A 17,334-nucleotide genomic window follows, 5' to 3' on the forward strand; every position below is an offset into this window, starting at 1 on the left:
ACACCGTTGGACCCAGCCCCCAACGCCACCTGGCAGGGCCCTGTGCTGGTGTCTGTGGAAAGGACTGTGTCCAGTGCATTGGATGAAAACTAGCTGGCAGATCACTGTACACATTTTACAGCACTGTCCCCAGTCGAGGGTCTGAGAGGCTGGGGAACCGTCACCCAGACAGAGGCAGGTTCCTTAGAGGGGTATTCACCAACAGTGCCGTGGAGAAAGCTGAAGGCCCCAGCAGAGCAGCCCCAAGTCACCGAGATGCCAGTTGAGGGCGATAATGAGATGGGAGGCCCAGGATAGAGAGTGCTTGGGACCAGAGAGGAGGACGCCTGGTCAGGGTAGGCACTGTGTGCCTGTGTGTGTGTGTGTGCGCTCACAGGTGTGTGTAGGGTTCATGGTTTGGAGGAACCTGCCAACCAAACAGAATTTTTGCCACATTGTTGTTACTAGGACCCCTCAGCAAAGTCCCAGATGGGACCTGAGATTCCAACCAAGAATCATCAGGACCCCTCCTTTTCATCAGTGGTGACAGTCGTAGTTAGCCAGGGTCACAGCCACGTTTCCAAGAGATGTGCAGCTCCTAAAGCTGTCTGCATTTTGGCTTTCACTCACTGGTCCTGGTGCACACCCCCGATTACACAGTGACTCAGCTCAGGACACGCAGCAAGGGCTCAGCGCTTGCCCTTAGTGCCCAGAGTCCCTATGCACACGGGGCCTATTGTGGACAAGACCTCACCCTCTGAGAGTGGGGTCCCCAATGGTGGGAGATGCAGCCTTGGACAGAGGGACAGCCTGGGCGGGGAGAGGCAGGAAGGGCCTGTGTCCCAGCCTGTGTCCTAAAGTTGCCGATTCACTGCAGTTTTCCCAAATCTGGGTGTGGTCTGGCCTTTTGTTTGCAGACCCCTGTTCATCACTGTATGTCTGGGGAGGTAGGGGAGGCGGTGTTTCTTAGGGTATGTTTGGAGACAGATGCAAGTTGAAAAGTGTGCCCCTCAGCTAAGCCAACGCATGGCAGCACCCTGGTTTGTCCAAATGCCATGTCAAAGGTCATGTTTCTGATCTGAGTCTTCCAGGTTGTGAATTAAATTGAGTCCTTTTCATTTAAGTCTCCGTCAGCACTAAAAGCAATGCAGAAGTAACCCTTCCTAGACAGGAGGGATCTGAGGCTCACTGTCAGGGGCTTGCTGCCCGGCTCAGTGGATTTCAACCCACTTCAGAACATGCCTGCCTTAGAATCAGGTTTGCAATGCTGTGAACTACCGCAAAGTGCACAGAAGCATCTTTGCATGCCATTTCTACTCGTCTCTCAGCCTTGAAGGCTGCCCATGTCTAGAGCCCCTGCTCTCATTTCATCAGCCTTTTCAGTGTCTGGTCCAGAGCTGTTCTTCTCTGTGACCCTGGGTTGCACCTTTATTGTGTCTGTGGCTCTCCTCCCCGTGTTCTCTATGCTGCTGGGTGTAAGCACTGCCTCCTCCACATAGGTCTGGGAGGCAGGCCCTGTGGGCGGTGGGAGAGGGTGGGTGGACAGCTCCAGTGTTCCCCTGCCTGGGCGGATTTCTAATGAACCGGGAGAACAGGTCCTTCTCCAAGCCTCAGGTCTCCCCCGGCACGGTGCTGTTGATGAGGATGAGAAGATGCCTCGGCACTGCACTAAGACAGTGCATCATCTGACTTCAGTTCTCACGACAGTACTTCAAAGCAGGTCAAACAAGAAACTTAACGAAATTCACTTATGAAAACAGGTGTATCCATAGGAATTGCTTTTAGCTGCCGGGAATAGAACCGTTAAATAATTTTAAATTTTTTATTCAACTAATTTAGTTTTCCAAATCGCAGTTTCATTTTCTCTTATTAACGCACCACGTGGTTGTTGATGAGTTGTAGATGTTGGCAGCTGAACTACTGCCCAGATCTTCCTGTGGCTTCTGTTTCCCATCCTCAGTTCTCTGCCGTTTCATCCTTATCCTTGGTGCCTTGTGATGACAGCGTAGCTGCAACAGCTCCCGGCATCACATCCTCACTGCAGGAGATAAAAAAAAAAAAAAAGGAACTGGATGGGGCCAACTGCCTCTGCCCCCTTTATCATGAAAGCAAGGCTTTTCTGGAAGCCCCTGGGAGTTCTCTGTACTTCTTGCTGGCTGGAACCCTGTCCATGGCACTCGTGATACATGGCACCGTAAGGAAGCCAGGAGACCAAGCATCTGTGGTTGGAGGAAGGAATGGGGGCTGGAGTGGCGGCTTTACTGGCCAGGCAGCTGGGCCGGCCACAGGTATTCACTGAGTGTTGAGATCCAGGAAGGCAGAGGTTGTGTCTGGTTCATCTTTGTGTCCAGCTCCCAGACCACGCAGAGCCCCTGGTGAATACACATGAACTCAAGTGAATTGAAGGAATTGCAGTTGTTGTTTAAGGTGCTCTGAAAAGCTCCTCGGCCCAAAGTGTGTGGAGTTTGGTTGAGCCTGACCCTTGGTGCTCCTGCTTCATCTCTATCCATGTTCCCTGTCAAGTGGTAAAGCAGAAAAGACAGCACAGGTTTGCGGGTACATCACGCCTTGGCCCCCGCGGTGTCCGCTCGGATGCAGGGGCTCTGCCTGTGGATGTGGACATCATGCTGGTTCTGTGCGCTCACCCAGAATCCTTGTTCACAAAGTGTTTTTCTCCTAGTGACTTGCACAATCCTGCATTTGCTTAGCACTTCACACCTGCCAAGCACGCACCCCTGTCATCTCCGATCTCCATGACAAGACTGTAAAATTGTGTTCATCATTTTCCGTTTGAGCAAGGCTCTGTTCCAAGGTACAAGGGCTTGTCCCAGGACCCTGTGTGTGCAGGAGTCGGCTCTAGTCAGCACCCGCCCAGCCAGAGGCAGAGAGCAGTGCAGCTCTCACAGAGGCCTGGGTCCTCCCTTCCCGAATGTGGAAGCACAAACCCGTTCCTTCTCCATGGGCTTCTGAGGAGACTACGTATGAGCTTCTCTTATTTAGTGAGGACATGATTTGCCCTTAATCTTCAAAAGGGGGGAAAAAGGCCCTGTTCTTATCATTCTTCATTAGCATGACATTCGGGGTCTTCAAGATTTAAAATGGGCCTTTCTTAATTCTTTCTGATTCCGTAAGAAGTCAGACCTGATTTTTCCTTTCCCCTGGGTGTTTGAGGGCCATCCTGCTGCCAGAAGCGATGGATTCTCTGGTGTTGGCATGGCAGCAGGACGTGGGAGAGCAGGACCTGGGTGGCCATGGCCCCAGCTCTGTGAGCTTCTGGTCTGCGGCCCGCAGTGGCATGGGGGTTGTCTGGATTCTGAGTTCTAGACCTGACTAGGCTGTGGCCAGCTGCACAGCCATGGGCCCTGGCGCCCCTTTTCTCTGGGAAACGAAGGTGGTAGTGATGGTCCCTGCGGTTCCTTCCAGCTCCGACAGCATGCGGCTGCGCGTGTCCTCTCCCCACACACATAGATGTCCCAGGTGGTCTTACCTGGTGTGGCACAAACATGTTCTGTAAAAGCGACCCCATCAGAACCCACTTCTGCTCCCCGCAGTCTTCAGGCTGTGAAGCTTGGGGCATCTTGTTACATCTGGTTTTCGAGAATCTCCGCTTTTGAGGCAATCGGAAAAATGTTGGAACTCCTTATTGAAGGTCAAGGCTGCACGGCCACGTTTGTTTAGAACAGTCCCTTTTGGGAGGCAACCAATTTAAAATGATCCCCCAAATTTACTTAGTGGTGAGGGCATCCTATAGCATGGCTATAAAGCACTCTGGGTATTTAGGGAAATGAAGTAGGATGTGATGTCTCTCTCCCTCTCCCCTCCTTCCTCTCCCTCATCTTCCCGTGTCTCCAGTCCCACCCAAACACACAGATTGCACTTATTGAAACTGGAGAAGTTCATGAAACCTTTCCATTTTACTAATTTGGGAGGGTGGTTTTCCCTCCTCCAGCGGCTATTCCTGTGGAGCCAGCCTGAGAAGGTCACACTCTGTTTCCTCATCGTCGCCTGAAGCCGCCTGTGATCGCAGCCCGCATAAGCAAGGCCTCTAGGCATTAACTGAGTGGCTCCCTGTCATTGCTCCTGGCTCTGGTTTCTAAGACAAAAACAAACTATTTAGAAAATTATTTCTTTCCTCCAGTTCCAGGGCAAGCACAGATACTGCCACCTGTCCCAGACACAGTGTTATTCAGAGAATTTCCTGGGACAGTCCTCCCCCAGCGAGGGCAGTTGCATTTGAAAGGGAAGGGTGGTATCTCTGCAAAATCGCTGAGGGCCCAGATCCCAAGATTCATCTGTTTATCTCATTGGAGCACATTTGGCTCTTGGACCCCAATAGCTGAGGCAGAGTTTCCTGCTGGAAACTGGTGACTACCCAAGTAAAATGAGAAAGAACCAAGACTTCTAGTGTACCTGTGTGTGCCTGCACCAAAACAAAGAGATGCACATGCATTTTACCGTCTCATCAGAGAACTCAACAGAGCCACCCTCCACACTGCAGCACATACTTTCAGATCTATCAGAGAGTTAAACGTACTGTCAACCATCTCATCAGAGAACTCAGCAGAGGCCTTCACTCTGCAGCAAATACTTTAAGATCTACTAATTCAATTTCAAAGGGGACCTTGGCTTGATTCCAGAGCAATGTCAGACATCAGTATCCTTTTTAAAAGCCACAAATTAGAACTGAGCCTTCATGGCTTATTTATTTCTAATCTTTGCAACAACAAAGACCACTTTGAGCTTTGCTCAGTCTTAATTAAAAATTGAAAAGGTTTTTCAGGAAAATTCCCTATAGCTATGCTTGTATTTCTGATAAGAGTACTTGACTTGGCCTTTTAAACTTGAAAAATGAAATCGTTTTAATTCACAACTCAATTATTTTTTTACTTTAATATGGAATGAGGGTATAATTATTCTCTTTTCCTGCAGAGAATTTCCCAGAATTTCACTGTAGCTTAATTTCAGAATTTTGTAAAAATCCCAACTTACTTGTTTTCATTGAATTTTGTAAAGAATTTTAATTCTGTAGAAAAACTGGGCAAAAAGCATTGAGCTTTAGAAAAACACTAGAAGAAAGATACTTACATAAAATCGGCCAGGCACTGTGGCTCACGCCTGTAATCCCAGCACTTTGGGAGGCCGAGGCGTGTGGATCAGCTAAGGTCAGGAGTTCAAGACCAGCCTGGCCAACATGGTGAAATCCTATCTCTACTAAAAATACAAAAATTGCCCAGGCGTGGTGGTGTGTGCCTGTAATCCCAGCACTTTGGGAGGCCCAGGCAGGTGGATCACCTGAGGTCAGGAGTTTAAGACCAGTCTGGCCAAAACAGCAAAACCTCATCTCTACTAAAAATATAAAAATTAGCTGGGTGCCTGTAGTCCCAGCTACTCAAGAGGCTGAAGCAGGAGAATTGCTCGAACCTAGGAGGCAGAGATTGCAGTGAGCCAAGATCGCGTCACTGCACCCCAGTCTGGGTGACAGAGCAAGACTCTGTCTCAAAAAATATATATATATACACACACACACACACACACACACATATATATATAATCACAATCTTAAGGAATATAAGGTTCTTGCTTGTCAGGTCCAAAACATCTAGCGAGAGTTGAGGATTTTTCCTAAAGCCCTCCCTGTCTTATGAAGGGGCTATTTAAAGCATGCCGCTTGTTGCTTTCCATGAATGTTTTTGTGCTTTCGAATCAGCCAGTACCTGTACAGTTCTTCGTGATATTTCATGTCCTTACTATCTTCGAGGAGGTCTAGCCCATTTTTACCTCTCAAGTTAAAGTCAGCGCAGAGGCACACATTTGGCAACCCCCATTGTTGGTGATGGGAGAGCAGTTTCCCAACTTCCGGGTGAAGGGGTATGTTTGTCCCACTTTTCATAAGTCGACCTGAAAAATCTCTACAAAACTAAAGTATATGCGTCTCACCCAAGTAATTCTACCTCAAATAATATATCCTTCAAATATGTTCACACAAGTGCACAGAGAGAGATGAGAAGCTGAAACCCACATCACCCAGGGACAGTTCACTGAATTACCGTCATCTACACAAGGGATACTATATGAGTATTGAAAAGTGAGGTCAGTCTGCATGCACTATCATGGAAGGCTGTGTAAGTTATAAAAAGAAGTGTTAAGTAAAAGTAGCGATGGGTGTTGGTTAAAAGATACCAACCCCCTGGAGCTCACCGAAGCATGGAAAATGGCTCACCTCGGGCCGAGATCGCCCTTCAAACTGTGTCTAAGTGAGTTATCATCAAGCTTTCGAGGAGCTGTGGACCCTCCCACAGGTGTATTTACAACCTAAGATGCCCAGGCTCGGCATGAAGAAGCTACAGTCAGAATTAATTGCCCAGCCTTTATCCAGGGAGGGCGCTGGATTTAGTTGCCTGAGGAGCTGGAGCTGGATAGTCTGAAAACCTGGTGGGGCAGAGTCACCTTTACCTGCACAGACAGCTGGTTTTGTGACTGGAACTTCCCCCCGGCTTCTGACTGCCGCGAGCCTTATTCTCATTCCTCCAAAAGAGCCTGGAATTGAGTTCTCCCTTTGACCATCTGGGGAATTGGTGGCTGTTAGAGAGCTCGTTCTAACCCTGGGCCCTCGCATGGATATGCAAGGCAATCGCACACCTCCAGCCTCCCCTGTGTTGAGCCTCTCGGATAAGAGCTGTCGGTGCCAGAGCTCTCCCGGACCTCAGGGCCCAATCTGGGGGCTGGGAGGAGGGGCGAATGCGCCTTCATCGCCTCACACCTGCCCTCTCTTGGTGTCTCCCCTAGTGTGAGTCGCCTCGAGCTGTAGACGCTCCCTCTCTATGGCCTCCCCCAGGGAGGGAGGGGACCCCTCTCTGCCTCCCGACCTCCTCGCCCCTGCCTCTTCCTTAATGAGCCCCCATCAGCGGGAAGCCCCTGGATTCCCAGACGATTCCGTCCAGTCCAGATGACAGAGGGATCAGTGGGCAAAGCAATAAGCTAGAAATTAGGAAATCAAAGGAAAAATGTGCCCTCTGTGTGCGCATAGTGTAGCGAGAAACACGGATAAAAACACAAGTCTCTAATGCCCGGCGGACCACAGTGAACACTGAGCTGTTCATTGGCCGCCCCTCTGTGTGAGTTTCTTGGGGCAGCCGTGACAAAGAACCACGAACTGGGCAGCTTGAGCAACAGGAACGTGTCCTCCCACAGCTCTGGAGGCCAGAGGTCCAAGCTCAAGGCTGCATGGCTGTGCTCCCACTGAAAGGAATGTGTCCCCGGCTGCTTCCGGACCCCAGGACCTTGCTGACCCACCTTGACAGCTCCCAGACCCCAGGGCCTTGCTGGCCAACCTTGACTGCTCCCGGACCCCGGGGCCTCGCTGGCCAGCCTTGACACCCTTGGCTGTGAATGCCACACCCTCACCTCCACCTCTGTCTCCACGTGACCTTCTCCTCCGTGTGGGTCTGTGTCCAAATTTCCCCTTGTTCTAGGGACAGCAGTCACAGGAGATGTGTGCCTGCCTTGCTAATGCTGGACTCATCATACCTGCAGTGACCCCTTTTGCACATGCGGTCATATGGTGAGACATTGGGGATTAGGGCTTCAGCATAGGAATTTGGGGAAGTTGACCCCTCCCAGAGTTTCTGCACAGATATTTACAGCTGGAAGAGATGGCATAATGTGTTTATACATATCCAGACTACCAGAACTAGACTCATCTCGTTCCTCTGTCATGCTCTGCAGGTGAGAAAACGGCCCTCTGCCCCCTTGTGAGTTGCTAAAGGCTCCTTGGCTTCTGAGTCTAAGACTAGCATTTCTGCCACCTCCACATCCCCTGAAGATAAAATGTCTTCATTCAAAAGAGTTCTAGACTGAAGCCCCCAGCCTTTGTGTGTGATCTGTTCAGTGAACGTGTGCTCAATGCCCGTAGCAGGTGCTGGCTTAGGAAGGTGGATGGCACTGCCACTGACCTCCAGAGGCCGCTGGTTTAGGGCCACTGATCTATTTGAGTGGGGGCAACAGAGCCACTCTGTGAGGATGCCTGGGTTGGGTCTCAGAAGACGTGCCGGATGCTGGACGGGGTGCAGGGGGAGCTGGCCGTCTGGGCCCAAGAAATGCCACAGGAAGTAGTAGTAGGAAGGGAGGAAAAATGGTACACCCGGAGGCACGTGTGACTCTGTGATATCCCCATGCCTGGGCAGCGGGTGAGTGGAGAGGAGACAGAGCAGCTGGAGGCCGGGCCACGCTTGGGAGCACGCGGTGGTTGTGGTGGGCATGGGGGCTCTGAAGGGTGCAGCTGAGGGGACACCAGCCTTATTTCTTAGCACTGTTTTTCTGGTGGTTGTGTGGTTGTGAATTACAGAAAGACCCTGGGGTGGCTCTAGCAGCGTGGGATGAGCCAGTCTAAGCAGAAGGACCACAAGCTGGGGCTGGCAGCAGGGAGTGGGCACATCCCGCGATAGAGGCCTTGGAGGGTCACACCCCTGCTTGGGCTCTCTGCTTTCTTCTCCGTGCAAGGAAAGGGCCTCCCAGGTGGAAGACTCGGCGACTCTGAATGATTTGCAAATTCAGGAATTTCAAAGAACGGAATAAAAGAAAAGTGAGAAAGGGGCTCCGGGCCAGCGCCCTCGGCACCGCACCCTGTAAGCATGGACCAAGGCAGCATCAGGAGTAAGCTCTGGGATGAAGCTCTGCACAGACAGGCTCAGCAGGACATTCGGTCCCTCTGCGCTTGGCGCTGCTCCCGGCTGAGACGGGAGAGGCTGGCAGATGTAGGCGATGCTTCTGCTGAACAGGCTTTGTAGGGCTAAACCCTGGGTGTGGTGTTTGCTGCTTCTCATTACTTAAGTGACTTCCGTTTCTGATAGAAGTTTATACCATAGTGATGTCTAGAAACAGCTGTAAATGTATCGTGCACTGAGACCAGGAACTGCTGGGGTTTTCAGCACCGGTGTTTGTTATCTCCTGACTTTCCCCCGGACAGGAGGAGTTGTAGTGAGTGTAAAACTTCCTGAACCTACCTCCAAATCTTCCTTTTTTCCAAAGCTGACAGCTTTCTAGCTCATTCCTAATGAGCATCTGTAGCTTCTCCTAGAAACTCCTGAGCTATTCTGAGACTCCCGGGGAAAGTTTAAAGTGAGGGAAAGGTTAGAAAGGATGTGAAGTGCTGATGAGCATAAAAATAGCTCAGCGAATCAACGCCCATCACCTAAACCGGGCTTGCTGTCTTCACAGCACACCTGCCGCCTACAGCTCCTGCACGGCCAGAGGGTTTCCCGTTGCTCTTGTGACTGTTTTCCTGTCCAGAACCGATCTCCAGATGATGTGTTTTTAATGACTTCAAATGTGGCCCATTCTGGTCCTCACGCCAGTTTCCACTGGCATTGCCGAGACTGCCTGTCGTAAGCCAGACTTTGATGGTTGCTGAAGACCAGGCAGATAGTCCCACCATCACCTGGAGCTGGTCAGCCCCAAACCAGCCCTAGGGAGCTGCTAGAGACCCATGTCCAGGGCCTGTCTGGAGATCTCACTCCTGCACCGCTCAAGCCTGAGCCCCCAGCCTATCCCTGACTCCCAACCGGCTGAGTCCTGTGAGACACAAGCGACTCCCTGACAAAGGGTGTAAACATGAAATAGATGAAATTTCAAATTGGCAAAAAAAAAAAAAAAAAGAAAAAAAAAAACAACCTTTAAACACATAATGTATAGATAATCTGTAAGTGATGAACAAGTTGAAAAGCAGACCTAGTATTTAAATCCATCATGGAAGTTGCCCCGGACGGTTATAGGCTGGACGTGGTGGGCCAGTTAGGAGAAGCTTACAGTATGTGATGAACCTCAGGAGGCAGCCAGTAAGCTTCTACTGAATGTTCCCAGAAGTGTCGGAGATGGGTTTGTCCGACTCTAAAACAACGAAAATGAAAATACTGCAAAGGAGTCCCAAACCATGAATTAACCACCTCCCAAAGCTCTCTGTAGATATAAAGACACAATGCACAGATTTTTGACAGATACCAAAACCCTTTGGGAATCACCTACTGAGAATTTAGAAGCCCTACAATGAAATGAATGGCTTACCTTGTGAAAAATGTGAAGTAGAAGAGCTAGATAGAATCGGTGCAATGAAAGAATAAATCATCCATGCAGTGACTCATGCCTATAATCCTAGCACTTCGGGAGACCCAGGCAGGTGGATCACTCGAGCTCAAGAGTTTGAGACCAGCCTGGGCAACATAGTGAGACCCCATCTCTACAAAAAATATAAAATATTACCCTGGTGTAGTGGCACATGCCTGTAGTCCCAGCTACTCAGGAGACTGAGCAGCGAGGATCACCTGAGCCCGGGAAATTGAGGCTGCAGTGAGTCGTGATCATGCCGCTGCACACCAGCCTGGGTGACAGAATGAGTCCCCCCAAAATAAAAAAATAAATAAATCCTCTCACAGGCACTGCACTCCGCTTTAAAACTAGTCATTGATGTGAGAGTTCCAACTGGTTGCAGAATTACACCCTTAACCAGAGCACAGCAATTGGAGACACAGACCCAGATGAACACTTTCGGTGGTGCCCCAATTTGGAGATAGACCACAAGCCATTTAAACAAACAGGATTAGGTGTTATTACTACAGAGAAGAAGTGTGATTCTTGAATCTTCTGTTCCCCTGAACCTTGAACTCCTATTTACCCTGCATTAAGGAGCTTACTGACAAATCCCTTAGCCTAACAGGAGGGATTCCGGCCTTCTGTGCTTGCAGTTTCTGTCCCTGTTCTTGTCAGTGCTTCATGATCTGGATGAGTGGCAGCAGTCCTCTAGAACCAAGGAAGGCCTTCAGCGCGTGTCATCCGTATCCCATAACGAGTCAGCCATGATTCCAGCATCAGCCTGATACTTTCCAATTTTCCCCGCCCAGAACTCCGCTCACCATCGTTTGTCCAGTGTGTTCAGTGTAGATAAAAAAGGGGAGCCGAGTGCAAAGTCACCTATTTTAACAAAAATAATAAACCCGACTGCCCTGGGAGGATTGGCGCAGGTGTCAAAGCACTGAGTGCACAAATCCTCCTTCTATTTCATGTTTCCCCCTATAATTGGAACACCTGTAATTTTTTAGTAATAACCAGAGTGTTATTCCCCTGTCGACTCTTTTTGCTGAGGCCTTAAAATACAAACATGGTGCAAAATCTCACTGCCTTGGGGGAAAGGAGGTAAAGATAGAAATGTGTTGACTTCAGTGATCCAGGTAAACCCAGCACATACCAGTTACATAGTAGTTATACCAATACCTGTATTTCCTGTGCACCTCACTTTCTAAAACTCCTGCAGACCGTATTTGCAAATGATGAATAAGAAGGAAATACAGCGGGTACAAAATGTGAAATAGATCCTCCAAAGAAGTACAGCCAACAAGTTGCCACAGCCGTGCGTGTACCAGGGCCTCTGAACTGTTTGTTCCAGTCACTAGTCTTTTGACAGCCCTTCTGGCCATGCATCCAACAGTCACCAAACAAAAGAGTAGGGGAGAGGCACACTTCAGAGGAAGGTCTTCCTGTTAATCATCATGACCAGAAGGACTCTTCAACCCGGAGTTCTGGTCATCATCAAAGGAGGCCTGCACACAGGATGGGCGCGTGGGGAGGGCTGTTTGGAAGTCAGACTGCCACTCTGGAAATTTCATTACAGCAGCCATTGGTGTGCCTGCGAAGGCTCTTGCCAGCTGCTGCGATTGCAAAGGCCTGGGATCAGATCCCTGGGCTCGGGGTTTAGATGAGAACAAAGGAGATAGACTGGGGAACCCGGAGAGGCCTCAGCAGGGAGTCAGGGGAAAGACACTTGAGAAGGTCGGGCACCTCGGCTACGTTTCAGAGATGTGCCTTCAAACCAGGTACCTATAACTCGTAACCTCTGGTCTGATTTTGAACAAGTTACCTGACCTGCGTCAGCCTCAGTTTCCTCGTCTGTAAAATGGGAACAGCGATTGTGCATCGGATGACCAAGATGTCCGTGTGCTATGTCTGTCCTGTGAGCCTGCGTCCTCATGGAAGGAGAAACTCCTGAATGTGCGCCCTTCCTCTAATTCCTTGTAGGTGGACTTTCACGTCAAAGTGTGAATAACACGAAACTGAGAGTGCCGTGAGAGTGTCTTCAGGGGCATTTAGTTTGTGGGTTCTTTCCTAGCACCATGGCCCTGGCCAAGCTTCCAGGGTAAGGGGACTGTCTCCGGACCATTGACCACCTAGAGGGACTTTCCGAGGCCACTACAGCTCCCGAGTCGCCCCCACATCACTGCCCAGAGTATAGAATGGAGGGGTAGGAGGGAGCAGGACATGGGCCAGGTCCAGCCCATGATGGCACCATCTCTTGTGACTCCAGTGATCTGTGCCACCCCAGCCCAGCTTCACAGCAGGACAGGCTGGGCCACGCCTGTGCTGACCACAGCATCCTCAGGCAGCCACGCTCTTCCCTTAGCTACAGGAGTGGGAGCTGGACGTGAGGGGGGCTCCACAAAGGGGCATGCATGGCACAGGCGGCTCTGATTTGGAGGAGGGCCGTTAGGAGTTGGCAGCGGAAAGGAACACAGCTTGCAGAACAGAGGAGCCAGGCCCCAGGGATCAGACCCTCCCCAGACCTAGGCCCGGAGCTGGCGGGAATTCCCCGGCCACTGCCACCACTGCTGCTTCCAGCCAAGCCCGCCTCTTCTCGGACTCGTGACCCAGGAGGAGGGGCTCCTCTGCGGCCGTCCCATCCTGGAGAAAACAGAATCCTAGAGCTTTATGACCTTTTGTTTTGAATGAATAGACTTCGTGTTCAGAACAGTTTTAAGTTTATGGAAAAACTAAACAGAAACTGCAGCAAGTTTCCACAGACCACTCACTCCCTGCCCCACAGCTTTCCCTAACAGTAGTGCGTGCATGAATGGGTGCGCTTCTGCAGTCGATGATCTGAGTTACTGACTAAAGGCCTTGTCCACACTGGGCTCATTCTGGGGGACAGTGATGATTTCTGGCAAATGAGTAGACATGTATCCACCGTTAGAGAATCATGCTGCCCGAGAGGGCCCCCAGTGCTCCGCCCACTCCTCCCTCCCTTGTTTCTGCCCCAGGGCCTTAGGATTGTAAGCAACAAAGTAAGGCAGGAGGTTAGGTAGAAATAACGGAACAAAGCAGAGATATTTGTAAGTAGCCTCCAGGTAAAAACAGTAACCTGCCAGAGCAGGCTCAGGGGTGGCCAGGTGTGGGCAGGAGGCTGAGCTCCGGCTTCTTCCGGGACTCAGTCCTGTCAACCCCTTTCATTTCCTGGAATTCTTCCCTCCCTGGTTAATCCCTGCGGCAGCTTTGCCAGGAGCTCTGCTCTGTGCTTTCCCCTCCGGCCTCCTGGGAGGTCCACCTGGTGCTCACACTCGCAGGCACCTCAAGCTCCTGGGCGTGACAGGGGGGTGCCAGGCAGCCCTCACATGCAGCAGGCAGCACCTGGTTGGCCTGTCCCATGCCTCTCTTTACCATCTCTTTCGCCCACCCCAACCCCAGGCCACTTCTGCCTCACAAGCCCTCGGAGCTGAGTCATGGCTTTCTGAGCTGGGGGCATCGGCAGGTGCGCAGGTGCCCTGGGCAGGAGTGAAGAGCCTATGGGGTCCTCCCCATGGCCCTGCCTCTGCACACCCCCACCCCCCATACTGCTGTGTTGGAAACTCAGAGAACCCCATCTTGGATTTGTTCTGATGATCATCTCTGTGTTGTTGTGACAGGTGCTGGCATTGATGGAGTGGAGGAAATTAAGCGCCATCCCTTCTTTGTGACCATAGACTGGAACGTAAGTTGCATGCCACAGTCCCCATCTGCACACGCATGACATGGAAGTGGGTGGAGGGAACATCGTGGCTTGGCGCAAAGGGTCCTCAGTGTCCAGGTCATAAGTAGGTCAGAGGAGAATGCAGAGAAGCCACCTGCGGGCAGGGAGCTCCTAGGACCCTGCTGAGCGGGCTGGCAACTTGGGAGGCACCAACGTGTGAGTGCCCCTCCCTCCAGCTCGAGGCCTAAAGTCCCCTCAGCTTTCCTCCTACTCTCCTCTGCCCGTCAAAGTCGATGTTTCTGTCCTCTGTCGAGGTTTCTGTCCTCCCTGCACCCACTCCCCAACCTCTCGAAGCCCCACACGTTCCCAATTGCTCCAGCAGCGATTGTCTTCTAACCCCAAGGGCTGAGCAGGCAAAAGTCCTGATGAGCTGCTCAACCAGGACCTTTTAGTGCTAAGGCTATGGGCAGGCCCAGATTCGATACTGCATTTTCCATCGTTCGTCAGGCTGATGCCCACATGGAAGTCACATAAAAAACAAAACAAACAAACAAAAAAAGTGCCGAGTTGTTAGAATAAACTGGAGCTTCTGTTCGTGGAGTTACTAGTAAAGCCGCCATTTCCGGTTCTCTGGGCCAGGCTGGACGTTGTCTAAGAAGTTCTCGTATCTCACTTTTCACCAAGCTACAAGTGTCAATGGCCTATTTCTGCCAAGACACCAACTCCAAGTAGTAAAGCTGTCAGCATCTGACGTATCGCCCACGCAGGGAATTCTCACAGCTAAAACTCAGAGGCTGTTCTTCCCATCTGAGGAAGGCAATACCTCCTTTCCTATCAGTTGCTTTTAGTTCTTTCCTTTGAGTTAACACAAAAACAATTATGTTGGGATTTTCTTTTCCTGACCTAACAAATTAACCTCAAAGGATTTTAATGGAATACTTTTTAAGATGTAAATGCCCTCTATTGTATAGAGTTTATTATTTGCTTTCCCTTTCCTCTCTCTTCTTTATGTCCTCATGGAGTCTGGGGCCTCCACACATTTCATGAAGAGGTGGCCCCTGTGGTTGACAGGTGAGTCCCACCTGCAGCCCCAGACCTCTCCTCTGGGAATGTGTAACACCAGTGCTGGATGAAACCAGCCGGTTCTCCTCTTCCTTCAGCCTGAGCCCCAGCAAAGCACTCAAGCTGGGAAAGAGTGATAACTTTTTACAACTTGGTTTTACAGTTCTGATTAAAGAACTTTTGTAAGATTAGACTTCTTTTCAAAAGTAAGATTAGAGAGAAGCATGCAAACTTTCAGGACATCTGTGCCTCCCAACCAGGACCTCCAAGAAATGAAAACCAAGGCCTCCCTTTGGAGTCTCTTACTTACCTTTCCTGAAAATTTAGGCTTATCAGAAGCTCAGGCTGCGCTCACCTCACAGACGGGCACCTCAGGTCACTGTTAGTCGACTCTGCATTGGAATATATTTTCTATGGAGACTTCACCTTACATGGCGTTTAGATCTCAGACAAGCCTGTTTCGTGGAGAATGGACCTGGGTGTTAGCCTGTGGATGGTTAGCACAGCACCATGCCCAGAACCCTGACGCCTGCCCCTCAGGGGGTCACGGCATGTTGCATCCCCTCCCCCACCTGGCAGTGGTCAAGGTGGGACCACATAGCTCCTCCCTGCATGATCTGCTTCTCCATTTATCCAGCCCTTTCTGCTGGGCATCCCAATCGCAGGCACTTTCCAGGGCTGGGGATAGAGCCGTGGATGGAACAAAGTCCTGCTTCCGTGGGGCTTGTGATGACTTGGCAGAGAAAGGCGGTGGACAGATGGGTCTGCACGTGTCACAGGAGGACACTGTGCTGACGAGGAGGATGCAGCTGGGGACAGATGGAAAAGCATGGGAAAGTGGTCGGGACAGCCACGCGTCACCCCTCCCATCCTCATGGAGCTTCCTTCCCATGCCTCCATGGAACAGGTTCCCCCCCTAGCACTGGCTCCAGCTGGTCTGGCTTCCCAGGCCCCTCGTGCCCAAGTCCCCCAAGGGCTCACTTGTCTCCACCTTCCAGTCTTCCATTCAGTATCGTCTTTTGAGACCTGTCCTGCAGCTCTTCCAAACTGCATGCAGCACCTCTTCCAGCACCCCTGCCCCCTGGCCTTGCTCTGTTTTCGTATCCCTTACCACTTTCTGACTTGCCTCATAATACGTGTGTTTCTGATGTTTATTATTATTTTCTGTCTCCTGCCACTAGAATGTAAGCTGCAAGATCAGGAATCTGTGGCTTAGAGATGTAACCCACAGCTCTAAAACGGGGCCTGGCTCAAAGGAGGCACTTGATGAATCCCTAGTGAGTGAGTGAATGTGTGAGTGAATGAGTCAGTGAGTGAGTGAATGAATAAGTGAGGGAAGGAGGGAGTGAATGAGTAAGGGAGTGAGTGAGTGAATGAATGAGGGAGTGAGTGAGTGAGTTAGTGAGTGAATGAGTAAGTGAATGAGTGAGGGAGTGAGTGAATGAGTCAGTGAATGAGTGAGTGAATGAGTAAGGGAGTGAGTGAGTGAGTTAATGAGTGAGTGAATGAGTGAGGGAGGGAGGGAATGAGTGAGTGAGTGAATGTGTAAGGGGGTGAGTGAGTGAGTTAATGAGCGAGTGAATGAGTGAGTGAGTTAGTGAGTGAATGAGTGAATGAGTGAATTAATGAGTGAGTGAATGAGTGAGGGAGTGAATGAATGAAGGAGTAAATGAGTAAGGGAGTGAGTGAGTTAATGAGTGAGTGAATGAGTGAGGGAGTGAATGAATGAGTGAGTGAATGAGTAAGGGAGTGAGTATGTGAGGGAGTGAATGAGTGAGTGAGTGAATGAGTAAGGGAGTGAGTGAATGAGTGAGGGAGTGAGTGAATGAGCAAATGAATAAGTGAATGAGTCAGTGTGTCAGTGAATAAGTGAGTGAATGAGTCAGTGACTGAGTCAGTGACTGAATCAGTGAATGAATGAGTGAGACTCTCAAGACAGGAGTCACAGCTGTCAAGGGAGACTTGCCCCCTCCATTGCCTCGCTCTCACACTCTAGTCCTTCCTCCGAAGACCACGCCTGGGAGAATGGAGAACCAGGGTTGCTGGACTGGAGGGAGAGCTGCAGGTGGGCAGGGCAGCAGCCTGGGATGGGAGACCCTGAGGGCTGCAGTTGGGAGGAAAGAGAAGTCGCTCCACACCGAACCCCCAGGTGACACAGTCCAACACAGAGGACTCAGCCAAGAGTGGAGCCACGCCGAAGTACGCATGGCCCAGAAGGGCTTACACACTTGCTAAGACAACCTTGTGAGATGCCTGGAATTGTAACAATATGATGGATTTGGAAAACTGTGAAAAATTAGATTAATGTGCATCGCAGAATGCTGAGGTCCAGCGAGCTCCAGCAGAAGCCACCTTTGTCCTGGGGCAGTAAGAGCCTTCTCTACACAGTGCCTCTGCTCAGGGTGCTCTGGTCTCTCTGTGGTTGGAGAGCAAACACAGCCCAAGAAGGTGGCATTTCTGCATCATTTCAAAGTAATCAGACTAGAATCAGGGCTGACATGTTCCTTTTGTTGCTCTTAGCACTTAAT

At 50.6% G+C, this 17,334-nt stretch overlaps 1 protein-coding gene across 6 annotated transcripts in view; it reads left to right on the forward strand.

Annotated features, from left to right (window-relative positions):
* The window catches only part of RPS6KA2 (ribosomal protein S6 kinase A2), a 452,505-nt gene that overhangs the window by 381,025 nt on the left and 54,146 nt on the right, over nt 1–17,334 (forward strand). For all 6 annotated transcript variants that reach the window (XM_008007794.3, XM_008007793.3, XM_073022282.1 and 3 more), the window contains one exon: nt 13,701–13,765. In XM_008007794.3, the coding sequence (XP_008005985.2) occupies nt 13,701–13,765 (65 nt within the window). The remainder of the gene's footprint in view (nt 1–13,700; nt 13,766–17,334) is intronic.

Source organism: Chlorocebus sabaeus, chromosome 13 (genome assembly GCF_047675955.1).
Source record: "Chlorocebus sabaeus isolate Y175 chromosome 13, mChlSab1.0.hap1, whole genome shotgun sequence".
Lineage (NCBI taxonomy): Eukaryota > Metazoa > Chordata > Mammalia > Primates > Cercopithecidae > Chlorocebus > Chlorocebus sabaeus.